At 37.0% G+C, this 15,228-nt stretch overlaps 1 protein-coding gene across 1 annotated transcript in view; it reads left to right on the forward strand.

Moving 5' to 3' along the window:
• Positions 1–15,228, forward strand: part of Dcc (DCC netrin 1 receptor) — a 1,292,183-nt gene that overhangs the window by 1,210,728 nt on the left and 66,227 nt on the right. Inside the window, exon 23 of the mRNA XM_004623665.2 lies at positions 9,634–9,796. Within this exon, the coding sequence (XP_004623722.1) occupies positions 9,634–9,796 (163 nt within the window). The remainder of the gene's footprint in view (positions 1–9,633; positions 9,797–15,228) is intronic.

Below are 15,228 nucleotides of genomic sequence, written 5' to 3' on the forward strand. Positions count from 1 at the left end.
TTTTTTTTTTTTTTTTACCAGGAATTGAACTCTGGCCCTTGCGCTTGCCAGGAAAGTGCTTATTCCACTGAGCCATCTCCCTGGCCCCAACACCATCTTTTTTAGAATCATCCAACAGCGTCACTTTTGAGATGCTGTTTCTACAGGGAGTTTTGAATTGGAATTCGTCCCTAATTATGAACATGACCAGCGGATACTACTATTTCAAAAGACAGAGCCCCAGGAAACTAAAAAAGAAGTCAGTGTAGATAACAGAGAAAAAGTAATCATCCTGGGGTAGCTGGCAACCACTCCTACCCAGCGTTTGTGAGGGTGCAAAGTGGTGCACAAGTAAACTACAGGAGAAGTACTTCCTTAAAGCATTTCTAATTGCCTATGAATCAGAGGTTTAAAAAGCTTTACAAAAGATTCCAATCTCTAGCTATATATGTATTTCCATCTATCTACATGTATAAGAAGTGAAAATTTGCTTAAGTTTTCCTAGGCTTTGTGTATTTTCAGTTGCTAAATATGGAAATTCTAATTTTTGGACCAAGCTTAAAAGTTTGGTTCTGTTTCAACATTCTCTTCAAAATGAAATGCACTTTTGGTCCAGAAGAAATCCAGCCTCAATTTAACATAAATAGTATGTAAGTCAACAGAACTTTCTTTTTCAAAGGACTCGGATCTCAGCTGAAGAGCGTGGCAGTAATTGAGTAAAATTCATGTTACCATATTCAGTAATTTTTTTCTCTATTTTCAAGTTCAAACAAGAATACAATTATAGGTAAATTTGACCTGATAAATATTATCTCTGAGAACAAAGTCATGAAGATAAAATAGATAATGACACTCAGTGGTTTTGGGCCAATTTATATAAATTATTGGCATTATCCCTCCAGGGTTTTCTGCTTCACTTAATGATGTTTAAGAATTTCATATTAATTAAATGGAATGAAGAAAGCACCTGAAATATTTCTAGATTCTCTACTGAAATAACAAATCATCATATGGTCTGGTTATAGTGAATCAGTAACCTCAAGAGGCATGGGTGATGGTAGACTTAATCTGTTTCCTGTCTTAATCACTAGCAGAAAAATGATGATAAATATGTGATTGATTTTAGTCTTGATTCTGCAGCTAAATCCTCCAAGTCTTCTGAAAACCTGGCTTCCCAGTTCAACTTCTGCTCTTGTCCTAAACTTTCAGAAGGGAGTGCATTCCAATTAGACATGCAGGAGAGATCCTTGGGTGATAGAACCCCAATTGCACCTCACCTTTACGAAGCAGGTTACATCAACAAAAGCATCTTAAATTCTGAATTCCTAAACCTGACATACAATGACATGTCACTCAGCTCCCTTTAGAATGACAGAATTACAGAGGTTTCCTGGCTCTCTCTCCACTTCCTGGGCTCATCTTTGAAAGTACTGTAATAGAATAATGGCTTATTGTCAAGATACTCTAGCCACTTGCAAATAAATTCAGGCCTTCCGAATCATTTGCTTTCCCTGTGCACTTGCCAGTCTTTTAAAAGTGCAATTTTGGCATTCAGATAAAGAAAAACAAAGCCATGGTTCATGTTTACTTTTATGGTTGAAAGCCCTTAATTAAAATGTAGAAACTGAAGAGGCTTCCTAAATTATCTTCGGAAGGCAGGTAGAATCAAAACTAATGTGTAGTGATAGAGTAGTATTTTACTTTTACAATGCGTTCCGTTTTAGATGATGGTTCACATTAACACTGAAAAACTTCAACTTCTAAAAGTTTATAGCTCATGTGAATGATGATTATGGAGGTCACTTCAACTTAATCTTTATTTTCTCATTGTTAGCCCCAATTTATTTTTGTTGTTAGCTTTGTCTGTAACTTGCAAAATCAGTTTTGTAAATTTTACTTAGTATAAATGCTTGAAAAATTATTTTATTGGCCTAAACCTTTGAAAACAATGTTAAACTTGACATATTTAGATACCTTGGTGCATTGTTATAGGCAGGCCTTTTAGTTAATTTTATGAAGATTGTTCATGTATTGTTCACTCTGGAAAACTTGACAGATACTCTACTGGGATATATGCCAGGCAAAAGTTCAAATTTACCTTCTGTTTCAAAAAAAAGCATTCATTTTTTTCAGAATCTAATAACAATTTAACTAACCAAAATAAGGTATATGGAATTCCTTAAATGTTTCTATGAAATGATCCTTCTGAAATTGGAAAACTATTACAAGACACTCAGAAATATACTCAAATATCCAGAAGTAAAGTTTCCAACTGTCTCCCAGATAGAAAGACAACTGTGGCTGCCTGTCTTCCCAGGACTCAGCACAGTGACTAAAAGACACTATGCTCACATTATCCTGTCCCACAGGACTTCCTAGAATCTAAAATTGACTTGTTCAGGAATTAGGATTTAGTGTTCAACTAAATCTCTTAAACTGTTTGGATTTCACATCATCTGAATTTATAAAGTGTTAAACTATTTTTCTTTTTCTGGTACTGGGGATTGAACTCAGGACCTTAACTTGCCAGGCAGGTGTTTATGCCACTGAGCTATTTCTCCAGCCCCCAAAAGTGTTAAACTAGACCCAGTTTTCTTTTCTGGGACCAGGAATTGAACTCAGCACCTTGTGCTCACCAGGAAGAAGCTGTGCCACAGAGCTCTCCCCCAAGCCCCACTCACATTTCTTCATCTCAGCACTGTTGACACTGGGGGAGGATAGGTTTTATAGTGGTGACGTCTTCGAATATTGTGAGGTATTTGATGGTGGTCTCCTACCTCTACCCACTGGATGCCAGTATCAGATCCCCTGCCTCCTGGTGGAAGAGCCCTGAATGTCTCTAGATATTATCAAATTTCTCTTTGGTGGGGAGTGCTGATTCCCTATTTGAAAATTGTTCAGCTATATAACCTGGATATTGTTTAAGGGAGATGAATTCTATGAAAAGCTGTTAGGAAAAATAAACAAAGAAAAACCAAAAATAAAAACCTCTACCATTAATACATAAGTATTAGGAGACTAGTTTGGTGTATGTGTGTGTTTGTTTGTGTGTGCACGTGTGTATGTGTGTGTGTGTGTGTGTGTGTGTGTTTGCACACTCCCATATGCATGGTACTGGGGATGAACTCAGGACCTTCTTAAGTGACATCAACAGTTCTCTTTCATTTTATGGTTTATTTTGAAAAAGACTTTCATTAAAACTTGAAGTTGCCCTTGTGATCCCCCTATCTCATCCTGCCAGACTGCTGAGATTGTAGATGTGTCACATCATGCACAAGCCTGGGCTGGCCTATTATTCCTCTTTTGCCAGCCCCTTCTTTTCTACTTGAACTACAAGTTCTCAGTCCTGAGAGAGCTTACCACTTGTACTTACATTTTTTTTTATTTTAGTGATTTCCTATATTCCCATGGCTGCCATTCCTACCTGTGTGCCAACTCCTGAATTGTTATTCCAAGTGGAGTCTCTCTAGCTACCTCTTCAACACTTAGCACCAATCCACTCAGTGTATTGAAGGTTGAATGTTGGCTTGTCTCTCTCTGATGATTCTCTTTCTTGCTCTTTTTTAAAATATATATTTGGTACATAGTCTCACTATGTGGCTTGGACTCAAAGTGATCCTCCTGTTTTCAGCCTCCCCAGCTCTGGGATTACAGATATGCACCACCATGCCCAGTCTCCTTGGCTGGCTCAGTGCACCTGGGGATGGGGTCAGCACAACATGTGGTGCCTGATTGCGGAGTTTGCCTAAGCAGACACTTAGTCCACTGAGCTATTTCACCACCTGAGGTTTCTGTTTCACTTGCCACACCACACACAAAACTACGGCTTACCCCTGTGCATGCCTCGCCCTTTCTGTCCTCTCCTGTATCCAGCCTCCCCTTTTGCTCTTTTCCTTTCAAACTGTATTATGTAGCTGTCCACTGAGCTCTATAGTGGTTGCAACTCAGTTCAGAACATCATCAACTGTTGTTGGAGAACTTAGTAGCTTCTCCGCTGGCCTCTTTGCTGCCACCACCAACCTGTCCACGCAGGAGCAAGAGAGGTCTGAAAACAAATCTAGTACTGGCTTGCTGAGAGCCGTAAATGCTCTGTGATGGCATTTAGGGTGACTCAGTATTATCCACAGAGCTTTCTATGACAGGGTCTTGCTTCCCTCAACATTCTCATCCCAGGCTTGTAGCCTACTCTCAGTACCCTGTGAAAGGACAGGAACTAGCTCAGCATATTTCCTGATTCAGCTGGTCATCTCCATAATGAGCCCTCTCATGACCCTAAAAACATTGGTGTCCTCATGTTATTTCTGTATATAAACCTTTATGCTGTTTTAATACCTGACTTGTAATTCCATAATTACAGTTTGGAGTTGCTTAATATCAATCATTTTTGTCAATTTTGATATCCATGATGTCAACATTTACACCTCTCTTGATTACAGTGCTGTATTTTCAGCATCTAACTGGACCTTCAGAACATATTTGTGGAATAATTGAATACATTCTTCCATCTTTGAGATATGAACCACTTTTTCCAGTATAATTGACTAAAGAAAAAATTTCCCTGAGCTCTGATAAATATTTCATTTTAGGGTACATTGAGCTTGATTATCTGTAGTTTTTCCAGTTGATTGCTTATAGCACCCAATTTTAGGGGGAAATTCTCTGAAATGTTCAAAGCCATATGCCTTTATGTACAAACTCAAAGACCCATAAAATTACTAAGACATATTTAAGCTCAAAAGTGGGGCATGATGGCATATGCCTGTAATCCCAGCACTCAGGAGGCTGAGGCAGGAGGACTGGAGTAAGTTCAAAGCCAGCCTTTGCTACATAGTGAGTTTAAGACCAGCCTGAACTACGTAGTGAGACCCAAATGAGACTCCAAACAAACAAATAAAGTGTTTTAATAATAGCAAAATATTAGAGAAGACTAATGTTAAAGAAAATGTTCAGTACACAACTAGAAATCTCCATTGGCTTGTGCTTTGGGAGGCTAAGGCAGGAGGATGGAAAGCTCCTTCAAGGCTGTGTGACTTACCTACTTAGCAAGAACCTGCATCAAAATAAAAAATAAAAAAGAGGGCTGGAGATGAAGGCCACTGAGAAGAGCCCAATACCACAAAAGAAAGAGAGAAATAGAAAAAGTCTATTTCACTAGATCTTTTCCTTTCTTCACAACTTAGTTTGTCACCTTCACACAGTCGCACCTCACCTTGTGCAATTATTAGTGACCAGATGCTCAAGATAGGAGCTAGGGCTTCCACAATCGCCACCTGGTTTGTTCTCTGTGTGACTCAGTACTCAATACTCTGGTCTCTAAGTAAGCTTACTGCAGTCTTTACAAGGGAAAATTGTCATAATAAACATAATAGCTTAGAAAAATTAAAGCTCTTATTTCATAATCTGACTTTCCAATCTTTATCTCAAATTTAGAACTATCACATTATTATTTGCTTTTGTTTTTATTAAGTTTAGTAGAAGCAAGGGCTGGCCAGATAGCTCAGGGGACTGAAGCGCCTGCTAAGGCAGAGCACAGGGACTGGGGTTTGATCCCTGGCACCAGAAGCCCTGCCAGCCCTGCCCCCAGGGTGCACTCAGCCACCAGTTGAGACTGGGTGTGGTGGCACGAGCCTATAATCCCAGTGCTTGGGAGGCTGAAAACAGGAAGATCAGTATGAGTCCAATCTACATAGTAAGATCCTATAGACCCTGTACTAAATACATTAAAAAAAAAAAAAGTTTGGTAGAAACAAAGTTGAAATAGTTTGCTCTGATAGAACATTATGAAAATAAAAAATTGAATGGATACCTATGAGAATGTAAACAATTGGCCTCCCTTCTCCTTGACAGTAGGCCATGATGCTCAGGTGCTGGTTGTTCACACTGTTACTGACATGAGAACAAGTGCTTCCTTAAGATATTACGAGATATAATTTTCCTGTCTATTTGGAAAATTGCGTAGTACACATGAAGGAGCCACATTACACTAAGCCGAGTCAGATGGTTCTTGAGTGCCAGCTCCACGCTGGGGCTCGTAGGCAGGGCCCTGCAGCCTTTATCTCTCAGAATAATCACAGCACTCCAGAGGATACTTGCAGGTCTTGGCAATTCCCCCCACAGCTTCCCTGGAAGCCTAAAAAGTAGCAAATGTCCTTGTGACTCAAGTTGTCCCAAGTTCACTGCTGTAGATTTGTGAACTCTGAGGTTTCTTGGAGTCAGATCAGTCCTTTGAAAAACTGAGATATTGGTGAGGCAGCTCTCATTCCCTGCAGAGTCTACATTGTGAGTTTATCTCCATGCTAAAGCTTGTTGGTATCCTGAAAGTCAATGCTCGGGTTGCTTTTGTCATCATTGATGGACAAAATGCAAAGTGGAAAACAATTTGCTTCTCCCCAGCTCGTGTGTCCAGCTGAGATGGAGCAGGCAGATCTTTACCTGCTTGCTTGAGCCTTAGACTGAATTAATATTCTTTTTGTGGTATATTGAGTGCCATCTTTTTTTATACTTTCCTTTGGTGATTTTAATGTTCAAAATGATCCCTAAAGAGTACTGAAGTGGTTTCTAGTGTATACAAGAAAGTGAACGTATTATGTGTGTTGTTCAGGTATGAGTTTACACCATAGTTCTGTTTGCTACAGATTAAAAGTTAATGAATCAATGTTTTATATTTTCAAAAGCTGTCTTTAAATAAAGTATACATAAGTTTCTGTAAATTGCTTGGCTGATTAAAAATATGTAACCAGAGGCTCACAGAAAACAAACCTGGATTTTTCTTTAGAGGCAGTAGTTGGGTATCCCTACTTTGGTGTTCACAATAACTTTACAGAACACAGATACTTCAGGTAACAACTAAGTCACCATGGCTCTTGGTTTTCTTCACTCTCATTCAACGTCAGTTATTAGGAACATAGTGTTGATTTGAGAGTAGGACATTAATGAATGACCTTGTATACCAAGTTTTAAACTAATGGGAAATTTTATGAAGAATAATAAAGGCCTGGAAGTAAAACTTATTAATGGGTTCTGATGCATCTTAACTCTTCAGAGGAAATGACTGCAGTATAATCTCACTAGTGCTCAGCAACATTCAGTCATTATTTCCTGACTTGAAATATGATGTCTTCTTATATGGAAAGACATTTGAGTATTTCTGACTTACTGGGTGTTAAAAACTGTTCATAAGGTATACAATTATATAGGGTTCAAACTGATTCTGTTGAACAGTTCGGTTTAAATCATGTTAATAAAGCACCTGAGGTTCCAAGCCATCTCCCTTATGAGCTCTCACATGAGGAGTTAGTTTATTCAAATTAATTATTGTATTAAGCACAGCAAGATTTCCCAAGATTGAAATTTTACTGTATAATAACTTTACTAATAACGATTAAATCTATAATACAGAAAGTTCCAACCTGGCCCCATTCCTTTGCAGTAAATATAAAAATTACTTCAAGGAACTCTTATTTATCTCATTTAGAATCTTTTTAACAGAAAGTCATATTTAAATACTTTCCATAATTATTTAAATACTTATCAAAATAAGTCCCTTCCTATGAGAACTTAAGCTCTATCGGGTGGGCTTAGTATTTTTCCAGTGATAATGAACCAGTAATAATTTGTTTAGGTTTCACTTATTTAATTTTCAAATATGTAGTGTGCCTTTATTTCTAAGAGAAGATTAATTTATCTTTTGTATACTAGGTGGTTCCTCATGAACTAGTAGTTTGGCAGTTCAGAGAAGGACCGCAAATACAATTAGTTAATATAGGCAAGGCTTTATGCAATGCTACACTGTACATTATGTACTTACTTGGCCTTATATTTTCCCCAATTCTGACAGTAACAATACACATTATTTATTATTATTATTCCATTTTTCAGATGAAGGCACTGAGGTTCCCAAGACCTGAATCTTTGTCCACAGCACATAGAAAGCTAATACAGGTTATAACAAAAAAAAAAAAAATTCAAACTAAGTCTGTGAAACTATTCACATTCTGTTTTCTGGTACATTCTAAGTTAATCCATCAATAAAATTATAAACTAATATTAAATTATTACAAATATATGAATTTAATTGCAAATTTAACACACAACAGAGAATTTTTATTTCATCACTGAAGGCTAAAAAGCAGATTTAATGAATGATTAGCCATCCTTGTTTAGATCAGCGTTGATGAAAATGCCATGCTAATCTATTAATCTCTTCCTAAATATTTCTACCATAAAAAAACCACAGGAACATACTTTCGCCAAAAATTTATGACATGTTTTTGAACCCAGAGAAGTGGTTTTAAGTGGGATTCATGTACTCTTGACAGTTTGGAAATTAAACATGCTTTCCAGGTAATATTTTAAGGGGAATAGAAGTAAATTCTGAGTGATAGGTGTCAAAAAGTTTGTAATTCACAGTACCATTTAGTAATATTTTCTCATAAACCACAGCCTCTTTAGTTCAAAGAATTTTGGAATTCTTATAGAACCAAACAGAATCTTTGTATTGCATCTCCCTAACCCAGGAAGATAGCTTACTCTATATAGACATATAACTCATATCGAAAAAGTTCACCTTTGAAAGAGTTTAAATCAATTGTTTTTCAGGGAGGCACAGTTTGTGCTATAGTCATTACTGTCTTTGGAGAAACTGTTCATCTCTCTCAAGGGAAACCCCGTCCCCGCTAGCACTACCTCCCCATTCACATTCCTTCTATCCACTAGAAATCACCAGTCTACATATTTCCTTCTCTATAGATTTTTTATGTCTTCTTTTTTAATTTAATTTTATTTTGAAAAGTTAAAGCAAAGCAAGAACAAAAATCAGAGGGAAAGAAAGAAATAGGGCAACATACAACAATACATATGTTACAGATTTTCAAACCAAGAATAGCTGATTAACAGTGGTTGGTATATTATGTATTTTATCATCACATCTGTTGCTCAGATTAACAGATATAGTTATGTGAGATTGTGGCCTGTGTATGTGGAATCATGCAATATATGGCCTTGTCTTTTTTCACTCAGCACAGTATTTCTAAGACTCATCCATGTTGTCACATGTCCGTACTTCATTCCTTTTCATGTCTGGGTAGTATTTCATTGCATGGACATACCACATTTGACAGATGAGGGGTGTGTAGGTCTGCTTCTATATTTACTATCATGAATATTGCTGCTAAAAGGCTCCCGTGCAAGTTTTTCTGTGGATACATGTTATTAATGAACTTCGATAGATAGCTTAGGCAGTTTCTTCCATTTTTCATTAGTTTTTCCCAGCATTAAGAAAAAGGGGATACAAAGGAAGGACCATTTTGTATTTGTATATACAGAATAGTTGGGCTAGATATACAACAACTTTCACTTAATTCAATGAGGAGAAAGATTTGTAGTAATAGTGTTTGGACAGGATATTCTATCTGCATCTTGTACTATGGATAACCACTAATAAGATAACAATGTACAGTGTATTAATTATTGAAAATGTCCTATTAATCAGCTTTGAAATTGTTTCATTAATATTTGTTTCTCAATAAAACAAAATAAAAAAAAAGAATGCTCACTATGATAGAACTCTTCCCTGCTCCCCCAGAGCTGGATCATCACAGATAGCCACATTTCAGGAAATGAGGACCTGAACTTCATTTGCTTGTCATTTTCCAGAGCCACCCATTGGACAGATGCACCCTCCGCATGGCAGTGTCACACCTCAGAAGAACAGCAGCCTGCTTGTGATCATTGTGGTCACTGTTGGTGTCCTCACCGTGCTGGTTGTGGTGATCATGGCAGTTATTTGCACCCGACGCTCTTCAGCTCAACAGAGAAAGTAAGTAACAGTTGACTCCTCAAATGAAAAAGAAGTCCTCCTGCTTTTGCTTTGTCTTTTTGACAGATTTCTTCCTGTGTTGTTCCATAATTTACCATGTTCCTTATCTCTTGACCTTGGCAAGCCTTGCTTTTTATCTGTTGCAGACCTGTAACTAAGTAATGGATAGACTAAAAAATTTAACAGCATCCCTGGAGATCCACTTGCATGTCTGTTTGTTTTTACTTCTCAGGGTCAGATTCCTCTTTTCAGGCAAGGGCAGGTATTCTTTAAGTAATGTTCAGAAGATGTGCTCATGCCCCTGACCCTCTCTGCAATCATGCATAGGCAGCTGGAGATAGTGTTCCTCTGTCAGTACTTATTTATCACTTTTGACAGGAAGGCCTGTAGGCACTTCATCAATGCTTTTTGAATGGGTGACTAGATATAAAATTCTAAGCTCAATGTCATTACAGTCCTATATGGTACGTAGCTTGCAGGCAGTAATAAAAAAATAGAAATTCTGGAGCTTTGAATGGATTCCTATTTCCTATGGTTGTCAGATATTAAAACTGTGGAAGAGTTTAAAATACTTTCATATCAACATATCTCCATGTTCAAGCATATGCAGAAAATGGTACATCGAAATGCAATGTTTAGGATGACAATTTGGTTTTTACTTTGCTCATCTTCTGCAGAAACATCTATGACCAGCATGTTTGTTCTGTAATAATTAGCTGGTTCTTGAAATCAGCAATAATCCCCTAGCCATTCTTTGTTTCTAAGAACCAACAATCCTCTCATATCATGAGTCCTCCACCAGTCCTCCTCGAATATGCTAATATTTTTAAACAGTACTCTCTGTGTTGACTATTATTTTTACATCAGGTATGTTATTTCTCTGAAAGCCTGAGGGTGGGTCCAGAGACGGCTGCTGTGACAACTACAGACTACATTAGTTGTGAGACAAAAATTCTTCAATAAGCAATAGCCTTTTATTGTTAAATGCTCAAAATCCCTCTCTTTTACAAATACGGTAACTCTATTTATTGATCTCGCACACACTTCCCAATGCTCTGAAGTATTCAGAAACAGAACAGGAAAGATTTATTTGTTGAAGAAAGTGAAAAAAGATTTAGAGGAAGCCCTTGTGTTTATTTCTGTGGCAGGGCAACTTTTGTTTTTGAGGTTGTATTAGACCACTACAGTAGCACAGTTGGTGAATGTGCAGAACTTATAGAGATTGCAGTATTTGGAATCTGTCAGTAGCTAGTGTGCTGAATCATTGTACCCAGACAAGAGGCCTGGTAGAATGAGCCGAGTGAGCCTAGCATCTTATGTAACCCATCTGGAAAGCCAGTATAGCTAACAGTGCTTCTGGAGTGCCGGGTCCTAATAACGATTCAGGGAGCATCTTAGTCTGTTGTCTGTTGCTATAACAAAATACTCAAAGCTGGATAATATATAGAAAATAGAGCTTCTTTTTGACTCAAGATTCTGGAATTTAAGGAACATGGCTCCTACATCTACAGTATTTCCTCCTGAAGGCCATCTGCTGCTACATTCATGGTACAAAAGCAGGTCAAGTGGACATGTTTGGAAGGGAGATAATGTAGCACAAGAGGAAGCATGATATGAGAGGTAGTCTCATTTTGGAACAACATCCTAGAAAGCTAATGAACCCAGTCCCATGAGAGAACTCATTTAGTCTACATGAAAAACTTCACCATTGTTGAACCCTTGTATTGCAGACCAAGCTGCAAAGTAAGACTTGATGGAGAGAAACCATATTCAAACCAGAGCAGTAAGGGAAGGAAAAAAGTACTTGGTCCAATATTCCTGAGGGAGGGGGGATGTGGAAAGAATAATGGACCATCAGGAACTAGGTCTCTGAAATGGATCGGAGAAAGATACACCACACAAAAGGGAGGAAACAGCCAAACTATACTTGGTCAAGCTCAACCGGAGCAATTTAGCAACTCACTGAGAATAGTCTCAAAATTTAAAAAAATGGGTGAATCAACAGCTCAGTGCAAAAGCCAGCTGCATGGTGAGACAGTTTACCTACTTTATAACTGTTTCCAAAACACTGATGTGTTCACTAAGCTAACTAAATTCACTATACCATCTGTACAGGTTCCTTTTTTAAATTTTTGTCTTCCCCCATTGCCATTATTGTGAAAAAGCTTAGGCAGTTACATAAATGAATGAATTAGATTCTTAGACAAATTTTGTTTTGCTACTGAGAAAATACCAGTCTTCTCAATGTTCAAAATTGGAATGCTGAGAAACTCTCCAATCACCAGCAATAATTCCCTTGATAAGATCTTTAGTAAAAACTTGAAGGTTTTAGTCATAGAAAAATTAGATGCTAAGCCCTGAGTATGACTTGTTTTTGAAAAATAAGGAATGAAGGAAAGAAGAAATGATTCTACATGTGGTGAAAAATCCATGAAAGTCCATTTCCTGATCATTTCATTTTTCTTAATGCTATCCCTGAATTTTCTTAATATTAACCCGATGTGCTTGCACACTTCATTTCACATCTTTCCTTGACCTTTAGCTTGCTCTCTTTGTTTGCATATGTCAAAAGAGATCAAGATAAAAGGAAAAAAATACCATCAAGTATCACTGAGGCATAGTTGAGTTTTTCTTGGTTTCATTGAGGACCCCTCCCCGCTACCCTTGCTACCGTTGAGTCCTTTCAAACAGATTGAGTGATGGCGATGAAAGTGGAATCAATTCCAATCTGAAATAGAAATAAGACCCCTTATAGAGCAAGCTCTCTAAAAATGGAGATTTTGATGTAATTAATAAGGAGAAGTTAGAAACACACTCAGGGCTTCTTTAATATCTCTTTGTCTGAGTCTTCTGATGAATTGAATTTCATCTCAGTGATTTGTCGGTGAACTTGAATTCGATCCAAGTGAATGGAAACATTTTCATGTCCTATCAGTAGGAATTTATTTGAGTGAATAGACATATAAAGCTTATCATTTTAAAAATTTGTACCAATATTTGATAATGATGTACTCTATCTGATTGATTAAAAGTATAGTGAGTGAGATTTAACTTCTGCATATAAAATAAGTAACAAACACTGGAAGCTAAGTTCCAGTTCTGGATCTACTACTTCTTTATTTAAACTAATTGTGCTGCTTAAGTGAAGACCTTTAATCCCTGGGTTTCAATTTTCAAATATAATGAGAATTAGAACCAAATACTTTCTTTCATCCCCTTCACCTTTAAAACCCAGAAGTCTCCTCATCCCACCCCTGCCAAATACTACTATAGTATAGATGCACATTATCATTTAGCTTTAAAGTAATATAAAATAAAAATAAAATTTAACATTTACTTTTACTTATTACAAGATTTTAGTTACTCTGAAAAGTTCCATTTATATGTTTTCAATTAGTAAGTTTAGAGTGAACTATTGAAGAATGGGCTGGCCAAATAGCTCAACGGACTAACGTGCCTGCTTAGGCAGAGTACAAGGATCAGGATTCAATCCCCAGCACAAAGTCATGCCAGCCCTGACCCAGGGCACGCTGAGATGGTGACTGAGACTTGGAGTGGTGGCACATGCCTGTAATCCCAGCACTCGGGAGGCTGAAATCAGAAGGATTACTAAGAGTCCAATATATGTAGTAAGACCCTGTGGACCCTGTACTAAATACATAGAGAAAAATAATGATAATATAGAAAAATTATGTTCTATGAAAACAAATTGATAGTTTTCTGTGCTCTAACATTTTTCTGATGAACACAAAGGTCATGTGTTATGTTAACTTAGAATCACTGTAGAGATAGACTAAAAATACTAGACTTTGAACATATCTTAGAAATTTAGAAAACATGGGTATTGCATTCAGATGGCAGTTACATGGTAGACAATTTACAACCTTTTCAGATCAAATGATGTTTTTATATTTAAACGTGTAAATAAAACACAAGGTTAGTTCATAAAAATCTCTCGTCCATCCTTCTATTTGATTTGTCATGTCCACATTCAAATTTTCCAAAGATAATTATTTTCAGTACAAATGATCAAATATTTAAGCTCTCAAATGAAATCTAAAGTATTTCAACTCTTGTAGGTTACTTTCAATGATTTTCAACTTTTTAATTTTTTTAGTATTTACTTCACAGGGATGTTGATTGGCAACTGCTTAAGACTTTAATGTATCTTAAATCCATCTAAAAAAAAATACAGATTTATTTTTTAGTATCAACAATTTTCCCTGAGTTTCTAACATAGGATTTTAGTTTATGTTTAATATTTATTAGTAGAGTAAAAATAATAAATATAAGCCATGGAGGAAGAGAAAATATTTCTACTACCCAGTGCATCTTTTACTACCAGATTATAATGCTTTCTATGCAAACTTTTGTGGCCCTCTAAGTCTTTCTCCCAGACCTGCAGGGCAAAGTGTTTCTGCCTCAGTCTGTATCAAATTTTAGGCAGATCTTTGACTGCTGGAATTAATGAAGAGCTATTTCTTTGTCTGTCTCTTAGGAACAACTTGAGCAGGGGATAGACAGGCACACAGAGAGCACTCTATCATCAATCAGAATGTGACAAAAGAATTGAACCATATTTTAGAACATCAGTGGACATCGTCTGGAATACTATAATGGACAGTTGACCAATGTCACTTGTAAGTCAAGAACATTCCAGACATACTGATTATAAAAAAAAGGAAAGATATTCCCTTTAAAGTAATAGGTTATTTGCAAAGTAAAGAAAATGTAGACCAGAAATCAACCAAATAAGTTTTCAAAAACTCAGAAATAGGGGCCAGGGAGATAGCTCAGTGTCCTAATGGCAAGCTCAAGATCCTGAGTGTTAGATCCCCAGTACAGGGCGTGAGAGGGGACACTCAGTAATAAAAATTTCTTCTTTTAAAATTCAAATAATCACTGAATGCATAGCATGTGGTTGACATCATACAAAGGAATAAGTTTTGTTAATGTTAACTCTTGAATTAAACATACTTCTGCATTCTTCACTGAGTTATTGATATTATTCTAGATGTTTTTGTTTGAAGCAAGGCCCCCATGGTTTGCTCCCCTTTTCTTTTCTCATCCTCCTTTCCACATTCCAGTTGCAAATTCCCTGATCCAACACTGCAGAAATTCCCACAAGCCATGCCACTTTAGTTCTGTTTTACGCTCCCAAATTATCACCCATATTTTCATTTTAAGTACATAGATTTCTTTACAGTCAGTATTCTAGAAATGTTCACTGAAAAGTCCTCTTGATTGTATAACATGAAATTCTGGACAATTTTGAACAAATGACAGAAATGGTTTTCCTCTCCTATGGCTGGCATGCCCCATTATCACAGAGGAGTTAGCTTGGGAAGGCACTTGCCTTCAGTGTCCAGGTGATGGAATAGAGAGATAAGGGACATGATTTGGATTTTTTTCTTTCTTGATTAGAACATGTA

The sequence above is a fragment of the Octodon degus genome, unplaced genomic scaffold (assembly GCF_000260255.1).
Source record: "Octodon degus isolate 3935 unplaced genomic scaffold, OctDeg1.0 scaffold00003, whole genome shotgun sequence".
Classification (NCBI taxonomy): Eukaryota; Metazoa; Chordata; class Mammalia; order Rodentia; family Octodontidae; genus Octodon; species Octodon degus.